Raw genomic sequence first — 14,683 nt, forward strand, 5'->3', positions numbered from 1 at the left:
TGAAAAATTAAGAAAGTATTTGCAACAAAATTGAAAGTAGTGAAAGCCTTTTTGGCTTGAATGAATGGAAGAATAAATTAAATTAATGTGCAACGATAGCAAAATTAACCTCTTTTATACATAATAGACTGACTTCAGAATTTCAAGATAAATGGAAAGGGTTTTTAAAAATTATATAGCTGAAAATCAAGAACAAAATTAAATTAACATAGAGAATGATAGAATGGAAGAATTAGGCTGTACATGCTTATAGCAAAAATGTTATTTGTTGATAAAAATGTTATGAAGACAGATGGTAAAGATAGAATAAAAATATTTAAATAGAACTGAAATACTAAAAGTAAGTTTAAGTAAGTTCCATATAAATGTATGTAGATTTTATTTTACAATTCTATGATCATAGTTTGTATATTGTGTTTGTATACTTGTGTGTTTGTAGATTGAAATAAAAAATATATTAAAAAAATAAAAATTAAGAACAAGTCAAGCCATTAAAGAAACAATTAAACACAAGCCAGGACTTTTCTGAACATTTCTATGCTATATCAGCCTGCTTTTATCCTTTGTATCATATTACCGCGGCACAACAACAGGCAGGAATCTACCAGTGAGAAAATCTATACTATCACATGGTTTAAAAACTCAAAGGTAAATTAATGAAGAATTGAATTGACTCCCTCTTTTGGAAGAGGCAAAGAGAATAAGAAGAATCATAGCTGTATCAAAAAAAGAACATTTCAGAAAAAGAAATTTTACCCCCCCCCCATAACAGCCCTAAACTGAATACCATCAACCTACTCATCATCCCACTATATAAAAGGCAAGCTGTATTGGCAATGGCTCACTTTTTATGCCCGCTCATGCGCATTCGCATGCCCCTCTGCAGGGATAACAGGTGAGTTGGCAACAACACAGCTTGCCAAGGAGGTCGGGAGGAGGCTGCTGCAGGTGGTGGGAAGGCCCAGCATGGTGGCGCAACCGCTACAGGGCCTTAGGAGGGCTGCAGCACCCCCAGGTGACCCCCCCCCCCCGCTTACCTGGCCGGCAGGGGGAGGGGGAAGGCTGGGAAACGTGTACGGCAGTAGGCTGATTTTGGCCCTAAACCAGCTCAATTCAACCCGCTGCAGACTGCAGGAGCGCTCCAGGGCCCATTGCGCCATGCCAGCAGGCTCCCGGGCTCTGCACGTTTTGGCCCACTGCTGAGCACACGAGCACTCCAGGGCCTATTGAGCGCCCCCCCCCCCTCCAGCAGTGCTCCCGGGCTCCACAGTGGCCCGATTCAGAGCAGCCAGATTCCACACAATGGGCTCTGTTGCTAATATGAAATAAAGAACATTTCTATCTAGATGATTTCAGAGAGAGGCTTTTCCAAGTGGGCCGGTTCAGTGCATTTGATGCACAAAAACCACGAGACTTGAAATATCTTTGCCAGTTCCTGTTAGTGCAAACTCCATGCTAGCCGATAGCTCATTCTTCTGATAGTTTCCCTCCCTTTTCACAGTAGGACTTAACCTATGACAAGTTATAAATCATCTGTAGCCAGAAAATATTCAAAACATTTTGTCTTTATGTTCTTTGAATGCAATACTTTGCATTTTATTAATAAACTGATCTTCTTGTCAAAGCAAATTGTCAGTTCTAATTTTTTTTGTGTGTGTGTGTGTGTGTGTTTTCTTATGCCTTGGTTCACACAGCCAAAAATTGTATGCAGGTTCTTTAGGGAAGTGGCTGCTTAAAAATGGGGATTTAACAGAGTGGCTTTTCAGTACCTCAGATAGATTTCCTCCCCCCATAATATATGTATTTATTTAGGGCATTTATGTTCTATCTATCTTCCTAAGGGGAACCCAGAGCAGCTCACAAAAATATGAAAAATAAAATGATAGATTACATGAACAAAAATAAACAGAAGAAATGGCTTGCAGGATGGTCCTACTCAGTCATGCTGGATAACTCCAGTTCTACAGCTAATAGGCAAAGGGCCAGGAGGGCTTGGGCTCTGCCCAGCCTATAAGCAGGGCTCATTTCGAGGGGGAACGCGCAGGAACGCAGTTCCGGCAGTTCCCCAAAGAGGTCACATGTCAGGTGGCCCCGCCCACCTGACTCTCTGCCATTTTGGGTCCGTTTCAGCCTGGATTGGATTGGGGCTGAAACGGCCCGCATCTGGCCTCTGACGGGTGGTAGATCACTCTCCCACTCAACAGCAGCCCGATCCTGGCCATTTTGGGCCCCTTTTTGGCCATTTTCAGCCCCTTTTTGCCATTTTGGGCCCAATTTCGGCCCCGAATGGCCAGGATTGGGTCCAAAATAGCCAAGATAGGTAATGTCAGGGGGTGTGGCATATGCAAATCAGTTATGCCAATGATACACTTCCTGTGATGGCAAGGGGCGTGGCATATGCTAATGGTTACACTAATGGGTTATGCTAATGAGTTCCTCCAGCTCTTTTTCTACAAAATGACCCCTGCCTATAAGTATCTGCAGGAAGAGGAAACAAAACTTAACCTAGATGGGACTTGGCTACTGATGACTTATTGGCAACAAGTGAGCAAGATCTCCTTCTCCCACCCACCCCATCAGCCAGCAAAATACATCAGTCTTTCTGTTCTGTAACATACTTGGGGGAGGCAGTTTTTGGTCTGAGGTGGATTCAGGCCCAGAGGTAAAGATGAAGTACTTGGGTAGCCATCTAATCTCATTTCACAAATTAATCCTCAGAGTGATGCAGAGAAAGGTTAAGAATTCTCCAAAGAACTCCAGGGACGTGACAAATGTTTTTACTAATTTACGTGGAACAGACTTTAAGTCCTCTTCCCTGTGATTTCCTGGAACTTCCCTAGATCCATTTTTAAAAAATGGTGTATCAAGTCGGTCTCACAATAAAGTATCATGGATTGTTCTTAGCTCGCGACAGATGTATGGTTTAAAATTAGTCCTGTATGTAAATTGCAAATGGAACACAGATTAGAGTGTGTGTCTGTTTGTGTATTTGTGTGTGTGGAGAACTGCGGCTGTAGGGGCCCAGGACAAGGAAAGTGCAGGGACTCTGCTGTGTCGACGCTCCATTGCCACTGTGAGGAGGCCTACATTTGCAGCGGTAATGGAAGGAACATGGAAAATTGTCATAGGAACTCTTGAGAGTTCTGTTGAGAATGGAACTCTGTGATGCCAATTACAGATTAGAGTGTATGTGCATATGTTTGCTTATTTGTGTGGTGCCTTATGTGGAGGAGAATTGTGGGTGTTGGGTCCCAGGGCAAGGGAAGTACAGGGAAATCTGTTGTTTGGCTGCTCTGCGGACAGTGCAAATATGGCTGCCTTTGCAGTGAGAATGGAAGGAACATGGAAAATCGTCATTGAGTAGATGCTACCAAGGTCACCTAATCCAAATTAGGTGCCCACCCATAACTGCTTTTTAAAATAATATTAAAGGCATTGAGAGATCCATTCTCACCATAGATCACTCACATGGTTATGTCCTATAGCTGTCTCTCGGTCTAGCTATCTTTTGTTCAACGGAGACCAATTGTGTCCACAGCAGTGGAATCTGCCTGTACTTTGAAGGTGTACTGTCCATCAAGGGGAGAGGAGATGTAACCTCTACCTCTTTGCCCCCTCAGTCTGAAGTGCTGTTTGTATTCCATAAGGCAGGGAACAGGTAGGGTTGCCAACCTCCAGGTGGGTTTTGGCTATCTCCCAGAATTACAACTGATTCTATTTAATCATTGTATGGAGAATAAGTATTATCAATAAAAATTATTTTTAAAAAAATTACAACTGATACCCAGCCAACAGGCATCAGTTCCTTTGTACAAAATGACTCTTTGGAAGGTAGATTGTATGGCATTATACCCCAGTCAGGTCTTCCTTAATCTTGCCCTCCCAAGGATCCACCCTCAAATCTCCAGAAATTTCCCAGCCTGGAGTTGGCAATCGTAGAAACAGGGGAAATATTGGCTTCCATGCCTAGTGCAGACAATGTTAGAGAACTGAATCGCGAGCAAATGGGACCCCCTTTATGTAGAATCAAGAAAGCCCTCTCCAAGCCACAAAGAAAAGGAAATGATTGTCAAAAACTCTGAACAATCAAAAGAACGGTCCTTTCTATGAGTCTCTTTGCACAAGACGCTTCAGCGTTTGTTTATAAAGCCTTCAAGGGCAGCTCCAAATAGAGTGCATTGGCTCCCCCAAATCAACTTTTGGCTATTCCCAGATTGTTCATCATTTCCCATGATTGAGAGTCTTCCTTTGCCAAGGGTGTAAGATTTGAGCAGCCTCAAACTGCTGGTCTTTTTTGGGCGGGGCGGGGGAGTGATGGTAACCCAGTACTGTGTGCTAGGACTCTTTTTAGGGCTCTCCCAAGTTCTGCAGGGGTAATTGGTGAAAATCGGCACAATTATGAGTACTGGCACTTTGAGGGGGGGGGACTGAAATGTTTTTAATCTTTAAGAACAGGGGGGTTGGCCTTTTATTTATTTTAACTCAGGTAAACCCTTCCCCAGAATCACTTCTCTGTTTACCCTTCCTCCCTGCTCCGCCTGGTCAAACAGCTGATATACAAGAAAGCAAGTTAAGCAGAATGGCTTAACTTTCCCTTTCCTGTCAGTCACTCCCTTGAGCCTGTAAGCAGGCAGGAGGGTGTGTGCCTGCTTTGGCCTGATAAGTAAGGTAAACAGCCTGGACCGTGAACTGGATTTAAATATCTCAGGACTCAAACTAAGCTCATCTCTCAGGACCCAACTAAGCCCAAACATACACTGGAGCGACAGGACCAAACTACCCATCCCAAATCATTCACCACCCACGATGGGAAGGGCGTCTTCTACTAAACCACCACCATTGTCTCTGGCTGAACATTAGTTACGGAAAATCCAATTGAGAATCCTGGCTGCTTCTACAGCTCTCTGCTGAAATCAAGACTGGGAACCCAACCTGGCTCTGTTGATTCTTCGGCCTCTCAAAGCAAACTTTGGTCAGGAACGGTAAAGCCAGTCGCTCTTTGCTATCCATCCTCTTCTCTGTTTCGCTTGTTTTTCAGCAGCTACTGCTTTGTGATCAGCCCTGACAGAGTTTTCACAGAATAAGGTTATTTTTTAAAATGTGGGTACAAAACCCATTTCACCAAGGGCTACATGAACAAAAAACTGAGCAATGTCCCTTCCTTTTCTTCCTTTGAAGTAATAAATCCAGAGGTAGGTTGGATCTGACTTTGGACAGCAATGCAGTGAGATTCATAGCAAGGCTTAAAGGTCTGCCATCCAAAATTAAACACCATGCATTTTAAGAGCGTTTTTTATGATTTACTGGCTCCTTAACATCAGTCAAATAGGTTCTCTTTTGAAAATCAAAGGGTGTTGCCCCTTTGGCATGCATGGCTAAAATGCAGGCTTGTTTATACTATTTGCAATGGCATGCATAACAGGAAGAAACTCAATAGGTGAAGCTTTGTCATTCCCTTCATCTATGTACCGGGTCAAAAAAAAGATATTTCCAGAATTTTTGCTTATCATGCAGAGAATATATCTTTGTAGTAGCGTTTTAGCATCCTCTGTCCCCATTGCTGATATTAGCCACATTAACCAATGCCTGCTTCCTGGGCTTAGACTAGAGTAAGTCTTCTTAGGAATGCAATTTGTCTCCTGGAGAGGGGAAATACTTGGTTGATGACCCTGCCGCTTTCAAAAGGTGCAGGAGCCCTGCCAGAAAGAAATTTGGCAACCCTAAGTTTGTAAAAGAGACGACGAGCAGTTGGATGTCAGTAAGATGACCCTTTGCACGGTGTGTGTGCATGCAAAAATAAATGTAATATACAAAGCTGCTGAATACAGCATTCATTCTCCAGTTGGATGTGGGGAAAAATCATAAGGGAAAACAATGTATCTTAAAAAGTTATGTTAACATCTTTCCTAAGATTGTTTCATTCTGACAAGTGCGGTAGAAGAAATGTTTACAGCTTCCTTGGGTTAGAAGTTTGCCTTGTAGAAAATATCCCATTTAAAAGAGTTATCAACACCCCCACATGAGGCTGGAGTTCACGTGGTTTTACAACTTACTTCCAGGCAAGAGAGATCAGTTCCCTTGGAGAAAACGGCAGTTTTGGTGGGCAAACTCTATAGTAAACCATAGATCCTAGATGAAATCCCTCTCCTAACTCCCCATCCACAGGTAAAGCCTCCAATTCTCCAGCAATTTCGCAAGTCATAGCTGGGAACCCTATCAGTCACAGACAGGGCTTTTTTTCTGGGAAAAGAGGTGGTAGAACTCAGTAGTGGAACTCAGGACCACACAATGATGTTACTTTGGGTCAGCTGGAACAAGGGGGGAGTTTTAAAAAGTTTAAATCGCCCTTGGCAAAAATGGTCACATGGCCGGTGGCCCCTCCCCCTGATCTCCAGACAGAGAGGAGTTTAGATCTGTGGTGCAGAGGGCGATCTAAACTCCCCCTCTGTCTGGAGATCAGGGGGTGGGGCCACTGGCCATGTGACCATTTTTAAGAGATGCCAGAACTCCATTCCACCACGTTCCCGCTGAAAAAAAGCCCTGGTCACAGAGCATTATGTTATGAAGGAGAAACAAATGGAGAATTTCCTTATGGAAAAGGCAGAAAAAAAGCAGTGAGTCAAATGAGGTCTCTCAATTTATCTTAATGTGAGGTTGGTTTTCGGATCAAGAGTGCCAGAGCATGTGCTAAGCAAAGAGATGGAAGAAACCAAAACAGGTGGTGTGAGGTTTAATTTGAGGAGATTTTGATCTTTGAGGCAAACTGGTGTTTTGTAATACTTACTGCTTTTGCAAAATAATTAAGGTAATTTTTTTTAAAATCCGGGTGCAAAGTTGATTTCCCCAAAGGCTAGCAAAACGAAGAAATGAACAAAATTGCTTCCATTTCTTCCTTTGAAATAATAAATCCAGCAGTAGTTTGGATCTGACTTTGGACAGTGATGCAGTGCGATTCATAGCAGGGCTTAAAGGTCTGCCATTAATTTCTTACGGTTCCTGGTTCTATGAACATCAGTCAAACAGGTCCATTTTTTAAAATCAAAGGGTTTTTGTGCCTTTGGCATGCATGGCTAGGATACAGGCATATTTACTTGTTTATACCATTTGCAATGATGTGCATAACAGGAAGAAACTGAGTAGGTGAAGCATTCTCCTTCTATATATTGGGTAAAAAAAATTCCACTTCCAGAATTTTTGCTCATCATGCAGAGAATATATCTTTGCTGTAGCACTTTAGAATCCTCCACCCCCGTTGCTTTTACTGATTTCAATGGGCTTAGGCTAGAGTAACTCTTTTTAGGAATGCCCTGTTATGCTGATTCCGCACACGTTGGATAATGCACATTCAATGCACTTTATCAATTGTTTGAGGTGGATTTTTTGTTCCGCACACAAAAAAATCCGTTCCAAATGATCTATAAAGATGATTGGAAGTGCATTATCCAACATGTGCGGAATCACTGTCTCCTTGAGAAGGGAAATACTTGACTAATGAGTAATGACCCTGCAGCTGCTGAAAAGTGCAAGAGCCTGGCCAGAAAGAAACTTTGCAACCCTAACTGGAGTTTCTTCTTATAGAATGGGGAAATTTGTAAAAGAGACAGCAAGCAGCTGGATGTTAGTAATATGACCCTTTGCACTGTGTATGTGCATGCAAAAATAAATGTAATATACGAAGCTGTTGAATAGTGTCAATCTAGCAAGTTAAGGCAGCTGCAAAAAAAAATGCCTCCATCCGGCATACATACAGTACTGCCGCTCTGCCTATTCCCTACATAGCAGCTTCACTCATCTGAACATGGTCTCCTGCAGGTGCCATCCTGCACACGGGTGAAACCAACAGCTGCCCAGACACGTGCATTCTGGTGACCCCCGCCCTATGGATTGGCCTGTCTGAGGAAGTCAGAAGAGCTCCCACTCGCCTGGCTTTCTGCAAAGGATGCAAAACTGAATTATTCAAAAAGGCCTTTTTTCTCAGCTAAGAAGGTGGTATTGAAAGGAGATGATCAGAAAAAGATGCTTTACAAACGAATTAGGAACCATTGATGCCACCACTGTGTTGCTTTAAGCATGTGCTCCTATGTACTACCCGTTAACAACAACAGCAACATTCTATTTATATACCGCCCTTCAGGATGACTTAACACCCACTCAGAGCGATTTATAAAGTATGCCATTATTATCTCCACAACAAAACACCCTGTGAGGTGGGTGCGGCTGAGAGAGCTGGAAGCTGTGACTGACCCAAGGTCACCTAGCTGGCTTCAAGTGGAGAAGAGGGGAATCAAATTTTAAGTCTGACCCTACTGGGTAGTTCTATCTTGTCTAATGTCAGTCCTAGAATTGCTTATGCTGTTTCAGCATTTCTTCAAATCTGTATTGGATTTTTTCGAATGTGATGTCTTTTGTAAACTTGCATTTGTTTATCTGATGGCATTGTTTATTGAAACGTCCTTGATACTGACTGTGCTAACCTCACACTATGTAATCCGCTTTGAAGGGCCAGAGGGCCAGTTTGATGTAGTGGTTAAGAGCAGTGGGACTCTAATCTGGAGAGCCAGGTTTGATTCCCCACTCCTCCACTTGAAGCCAGCTGGGGGACTTTGGATCAGTCACAGCTTTTAGGACTTCTCTCAGCCCCACCCACCTCACAGGGTGATTATTGTTGTGGGGATAATAATAGCATACTTTGTAAACTGCTCTGATTGGGCGTTAAGTTGTCCTGAAGGGCGGTATATAAATCGAATGTTGTAGTTATAGCAAAGTGCTGTGACTCTTTTGATATCACTTTGCCTGTTCCATCATAACCAGCTCATTCACTCAGGTCTCCATCGTAGTTCCTTGCCTGGGTGCCCTTGCTCTTAGAAGTGAATCCAGTGGGGACTGTCGACAGGCCTTTTCAGTGGTGGCACCATGTCTCTGGAAAGCTGTCCCCAGGGTGTCTGCATTAGTTAGTGTTAGTGTCAGCTGTGAATCACCATTCTTCTGGTTTGACTCCCGCTACTGCCGTGAGTTCTGCAGGTGGCTTTGGGTAAGCCACTCCCCTCAGCCCCAGCTGTATTGTGGGAATAAATTATAACACTGACTTTGTTCACTGCTCTATATGGGGCACTTATCTGTCCAGAAGGGTGGTATATAAACACACTGTTGTTCTTAAATTGATTTTTACAACACTACTAAACCTAGATTGTCAGACAAAAATGTGATATGAACATTATATAGCAGGAATGAACCATGATAATATTTGCACTCATTTTTCAGGTCAATTGAATCACCAAGAATTGCCATGGGTGGGAAAAGTTCAACACCAGTGGTAAGCTGTGAACATAAAGAGAAGTCTTCCAAGGAAGAAGGAAATCTCCCAGATTTGGTAACTGCATCAGGAAAAAGCACGCTTGACATTGCTGTCACAGGAGTGACAGGTGCTGGTAAATCATCCCTCGTCAATGCCCTTCGGTCCATGAATGATTTTGCAGATGGTGCAGCCCGACCTGATGTGATAGAAGGAACTAAAGAGCCGATGGGTTATCCACACCCCACATTTCAAGACGTAACAATATGGGACCTACCAGGAATTGGGACACGCAATTTTAAAGCAGAGGAATACCTAGAAAGGGTAAATTACAGACAATATGATTTCTTCATAATCGTCTCTTCTGGTTGCTTCACCATCTACGACATCCAGCTGTCCCATGCAATTCGTAAAATGCGGAAGCATTTTTATTTCGTGCGCTCCAAAATGGATGTCAGTATTAAGAGTGAAAAAAGGAATCCAGACTTCAATGAAGAAGCAACTCGTCAAGAAGTCAGGAAATATTGCCTTGATAATTTGATGAAGGCCGGTATTTCTTCTCCAAAGATTTTCCTCATCTCCAGTTGGTACTGGGATAAGTACGATTTCCCCCTCCTGCGAAGGACCTTCGAGAATGAAACCAAGGGTCTCAGGAGACAGATCTTTCAACCAACATTGCCACCAGAAAATAAGAGCGATGACAAGTATGTTGGGTTTAACCAATTCTCGATTTTCTTTGTATGAGAATAAAAAGTCTATATGAAAAATATAGACCTGAAGTAGGTGTGTGGGGGGCAGGGAAGCTAGATAGGTTAGTTAACCATTTCATCTCAAGAGTTTACCCCAATTAAAAAAGCAGCACAATACTTTTAAGTACATTGTGACAATTAAATCTATGGTATTTACACACACACACATATATGTAGAACATAAAAATGAAATCCTGCTCTCAAGTCATAGCTGATTGATGGCAACCCCTGTTGGGGTTCTCAAGGCAAGAGACTACCAGAGGTGGTTTGCCAGTACCTGCCTCTGCAACCCTGGTCTTCACTGAAGGTCTCCCGTCCAATTATTAATCAAGGCTGACCCTGCTTAGCTTCTGAGATCTGACGAGATCAGGCTCTCCTGGGCTAACCAGGTCAGGGCATATGTAAAATATATTAATATATTTAATAAATGCAGGCCCTGTGTTCCTGTTTTCCCACTCACCAGAGTTTAAAGCCCCTGAGAGAGGTGATTTCGGGTTGATGAAATGACTGTGGGTGGAAGGAACAGTTAAGCTTCTCTTGCCCAGCATGCGGCTTCAGTCCCCCAGGAGCTACTTTTTAGGGTCTGAAAGAACCCACAGCTAGAGTTCCAATCACAGAACTGGAACATCACATCTCAATTCCCTCTTTTAAGCAGGCAGGATGGATTAGTTTGGAATTGGCCTCTCCACAATCTTTGCATAGCACCGCAGTGCCAGGAGCAAACCCCATGCAGAAAAACGGGCCTTTGATGACCGTTACTTCTATATCCAGAAAACTGATCAACAGATTTTCAATTTCATCTTTTCATGCACAGCAGCATTACGGAGAACACCTTGATGGTCGCAGGATCTCTGTTGACCTGCCCCAGGTCCCTCAAAATTATTTTATTCTATAGGGCACCTGGTAGCTGTGTTGACCTGCTCTTTGATTTAAGCCATTTTCCGGAGGCGTTTTCTGCTGATGGCTTCTGTTATCAGGTTTACCAAGACACCCTGGTGGCAGAGGGTCCTCTGCCATCCGGGAGCGCTTCCCGCTGCTGCTCATTTGGCCACCAGGCAGGGGAAATGGGGGGGGGGATGTCGGCAAGGTCCTGGCTTCGTGTTGATGCCACTTCTAGGCGCTTGGGGAATGACATCAGTGCATCTCTAGCAATGTAATGACATCACCAGCAAATCCTCCCTACAGTTGCGGCGGGGGGGGGGGGCGGGCAGGCTAATTGCTATAGCTAGATTTTTTTTGCTGTTCTTTATAATTAATATCTATCCGACTATGCTGCTCTTCCTTCTTCTTGTCATTATCTGCTCTCAGTTTTTTTTAAAAAAATTATGGCATTCTCTTACAAGTTGTAAAACTTCTACAGGTAAGTAGCCTCAAGTACTCTCTTAATAGACCTGTCGGGGTAGGAACTTCCTCCATAAAATATCTATTTCTTTTCTTTCTTAGATCAAACAAACCATCAAAAGGAAGTGGAATCTATATTTACCTCCTTCAAAAAGCTTTAAAAATTGACCTTGTGAAGCTGAGAGATGCCCTGACAGGAAAAAATCTTGAAGAAGGGACAGAAGAAATACGTAAAGAATTGGAGGCATTAGAAAATGTCAAACTTGACATTGCCATCACAGGAGTGTCGGGTGCTGGTAAATCATCCCTTGTCAATGCCCTGCGGGGAATGACCGATTATGAAGATGGAAGAGCTAGAGTTGGAATAATGCAAACAACTATGGAAGTACACAGCTACCCACATCCATTATTTCCAAATGTAATATTATGGGATCTACCAGGAATCGGGACACCTGAATTTAGACCAAATGATTACCTCAAGAAGGTCAATTTCAGCCAGTATGATTTCTTCATGATTGTCGCCTCAGAACGCTTCACTGAAAATGACGTCCTGCTGGCCCATGAAATTCAGAAAATGAAGAAGAAATTTTACTTTGTGCGCTCCAAAATGGATGTCAGTATAGATGCCAAAATTAGAGACCCAAACTACAATATGGACACAACTGTTCAGAAGATCCGAAAATACTGCGGTGATAACCTGACTGAGATAGGAGAATCTAATCCAAGGGTTTTTCTCATCTCCAGATGCGATTTGGATATGTATGATTTCCCACTCCTGCAAGAGGCTTTGGAAAAAGACCTGGATGATCTCAAGAGACAGGCTTTAATTAGGGCTATGCCAGTTTTCTCAAGAGAAATCCTGAAAAAGAAAAAGGCTGCCATGGAGTCCATTATATGGAAACTAGCCATTCTGTCCTGCGCTATTGGGGTGATTCCTGTCCCAGGTCTGTCTCTTGTTTGCGATCTTGGTATCTTGGTTTCAGGAATGCTACTTTTCTACAAAGTCTTTTGCTTGGATGAAGAGTCCCTCCAAATAGTTGCAAAAGTGTTCAACAAAGATTACAAAGTGTTGAAATCTGCTATCAAAAAGTCTCCAATGTCCAGTGAGATCACTCCAAAATTTGTAGCTATTCTCTTGGCCAGGTCATTGTTCTGTGCAACTCTGACAGTAATAGAATTGGTCTTAGATTTTGTACCGGTGTTGGGCTCTCTGGTTGGAGGAGTCAGTTCTTTTGTTACCACATTCTACATGTTGAGGAGCTTCCTGAAGGACATCGTGGAAGATGCTGAGAACGTCCGCGCCAAGGCAACCGAGCCTTGACAGTTACGATATCACACCGTGACCAAAAACACTGATTTGGAAAGAGTTCCAGGCACAAAATGTGTGAATTCTGCATAAGCCCCAAACTCCTGCATAGAGAAAAAGCAAACTGGCTTTAAAGTTCATATTAGAAGTTTATTTTTTCTTTTAACTGATCCCAAATATAGTTGAATTCTCCAGTATGAAATAATGAAAAAAAACTGCCTAGATGGTTCTAGAGGAAGGCTTTTTTCAGGAGCATGTCAGTTTACTGTTCCTGACACCCAGAAGTTCTATGGAGATCTGAAGGATCCTTTCCCAAACAGCCAATCAGGGCTTTTGAAGAACAGTAGGCATGGTTTAATTCAAATAAGAATCTTGTTCCAAAAAATGCATGCTAGCTAATAGCTCATTCTTGTAATCTTACTTTCCTCACTTTATACAGCAGGCCTTAGTTTCACACAAGCCTTTTACCATAGATGGTCGGTAGCCAGCATAAAAGAAATAAATAAATGAAAATTTTGATCTGTTATTTCTGTGATTGCAATACCATTCTTTACATTTCATTAATAATAAAGCTAACTTTTATTCAAGTAAATTGAATGTTCTTCTGATTTGTAGGGGGGGTCTATTTAAGCCCCTCTGCCCCATACATTAACACCTTTGTTACCCCAGCCAAGAAAGGTTTACAGACCCCTAAGAGAAGTGGATAGTTAAAGACTCGAATCTGGCAAAGTGGCTTGTCAGTAGGCTTGTCAGTCTCTCTCCAGTAATCTCTGTTGGTCTGACTGGTCTGCAACTCAATAAGTAGAGGTAATGATTTAGGGTGGAGTCAGGTCCAGTGGTAAAGCTGAAGTACCTGGATAGCCATCTCATCTCATTTCACAAATTAATCCAAGAAGAGGAGTAAGAATTCTCTGAAGGACCCCAGAAACGTGACAAACATTTTTACTAATTTACTTGGAACAGACTTTGGTTTCTTCAGCCTGTGATTTCCTGGATCTTTCCTAGATTCATTTTTAAAAATGGTGTTATAAGTGGATCTCACAACAAAATCTTGTGGATTGTTCTTTTCTTGCTCCTTAGGTAGAGTGCCCTCAAGTCATAGCTGACTTATGGCAACCCCTGATGGGTTTTTTTTTTAAATTAATTTACTTTTTAATTAAGCTTTATAACATACAACAAATAGAAATCAACAATGAACATCAACTGTAACACAACAACTAATCAATAATAGTTTACAAGTTTTGAAGAATATGAACATTACAATAACTTTTAAACAAAGCATACATAATATTACCAAATATCAGAAAACTGAGTCAACGTCTGAGCAATTCTTATTTTGGGATGTAAATCGTGCATGTCTATAAATTCAAGAAAAGGGAACCATTTCTCATAGAAATTGGAACTGGCGGGAAAGCGTTCAGCATTGAGAATATTATCATTAATTTTATCCAGGATGAAATGGTCCCATATCTTAGAGAGCCACATCTCTTTAGTTGGCACTTTCTTTAGTTTCCAGACTGAAGCTATCGCTGATTTCGCTGCAACTAAAAATATTGCTATAAGATTCCTGATAGCTTTTGGGATCTGTGGAATATTCCATTGGTCTAGAAATATAATTGAAGGTGATAAAGGAATATCGTAATTCGTTATCTGTTTTATTACTTCCAATATTTCTTTCCAAAATGTGGCTATCCGTGAACAACCCCACCAACAATGAGAGAAGGATCCTACCTCATTGCAACCCTTCCAACACAGGGGAGAGCAAGAGGATGACATTGTAGACAATCTTTTAGGCGTCAAGTGCCACCTGTGAATAATTTTAAACGATTGGAGTCTTACAGAAATTACTTTTGATGTAAATGTTGAAGATGACCAGATTTCCTCCCATTTTTCCTGTGTTTTTTCGATATTGCAATCCTGATGCCATTTGGATTGGCAAGGTAAATCAGTACTTTTTAAACAAGAGAGCAGAATAGCATATATTTTAGATATCAC

General features: G+C 42.1%; 1 protein-coding gene across 3 annotated transcripts; it reads left to right on the top strand.

The window, feature by feature from the left end:
• The first annotated feature begins 4,716 nt into the window (after window positions 1–4,716).
• Window positions 4,717–13,254, top strand: LOC129342839 (interferon-inducible GTPase 5-like). 3 transcript variants are annotated; one of them, XM_054998752.1, is made up of 3 exons: window positions 4,717–4,982; window positions 9,262–9,996; window positions 11,485–13,254. In XM_054998752.1, exons 2-3 carry the CDS (start codon window positions 9,287–9,289, stop codon window positions 12,701–12,703), a joined length of 1,929 nt encoding a protein of 642 aa, XP_054854727.1. In that variant the 5' UTR covers window positions 4,717–4,982; window positions 9,262–9,286; the 3' UTR covers window positions 12,704–13,254. The 3 variants fall into 3 exon arrangements, with proteins under 3 accessions (XP_054854727.1, XP_054854728.1, XP_054854729.1); XM_054998753.1 differs by having other exon boundaries at window positions 4,717–4,972; XM_054998754.1 differs by lacking the exon at window positions 4,717–4,982 and adding an exon at window positions 4,991–5,192.
• The last annotated feature ends 1,429 nt before the right edge of the window (window positions 13,255–14,683 follow it).

Source organism: Eublepharis macularius, chromosome 15 (assembly GCF_028583425.1).
Source record: "Eublepharis macularius isolate TG4126 chromosome 15, MPM_Emac_v1.0, whole genome shotgun sequence".
Lineage (NCBI taxonomy): Eukaryota > Metazoa > Chordata > Lepidosauria > Squamata > Eublepharidae > Eublepharis > Eublepharis macularius.

Bases quoted from the DNA above. Each gene is read 5' to 3' on its own strand.
- LOC129342839 (XM_054998752.1), top strand. From the start codon at position 9,287: ATGGGTGGGAAAAGTTCAACACCAGTGGTAAGCTGTGAACATAAAGAG. The intron at 9,997-11,484 runs GTATGTTGGGTT...TTTCTTTCTTAG, and splicing joins GAAAATAAGAGCGATGACAA to ATCAAACAAACCATCAAAAG.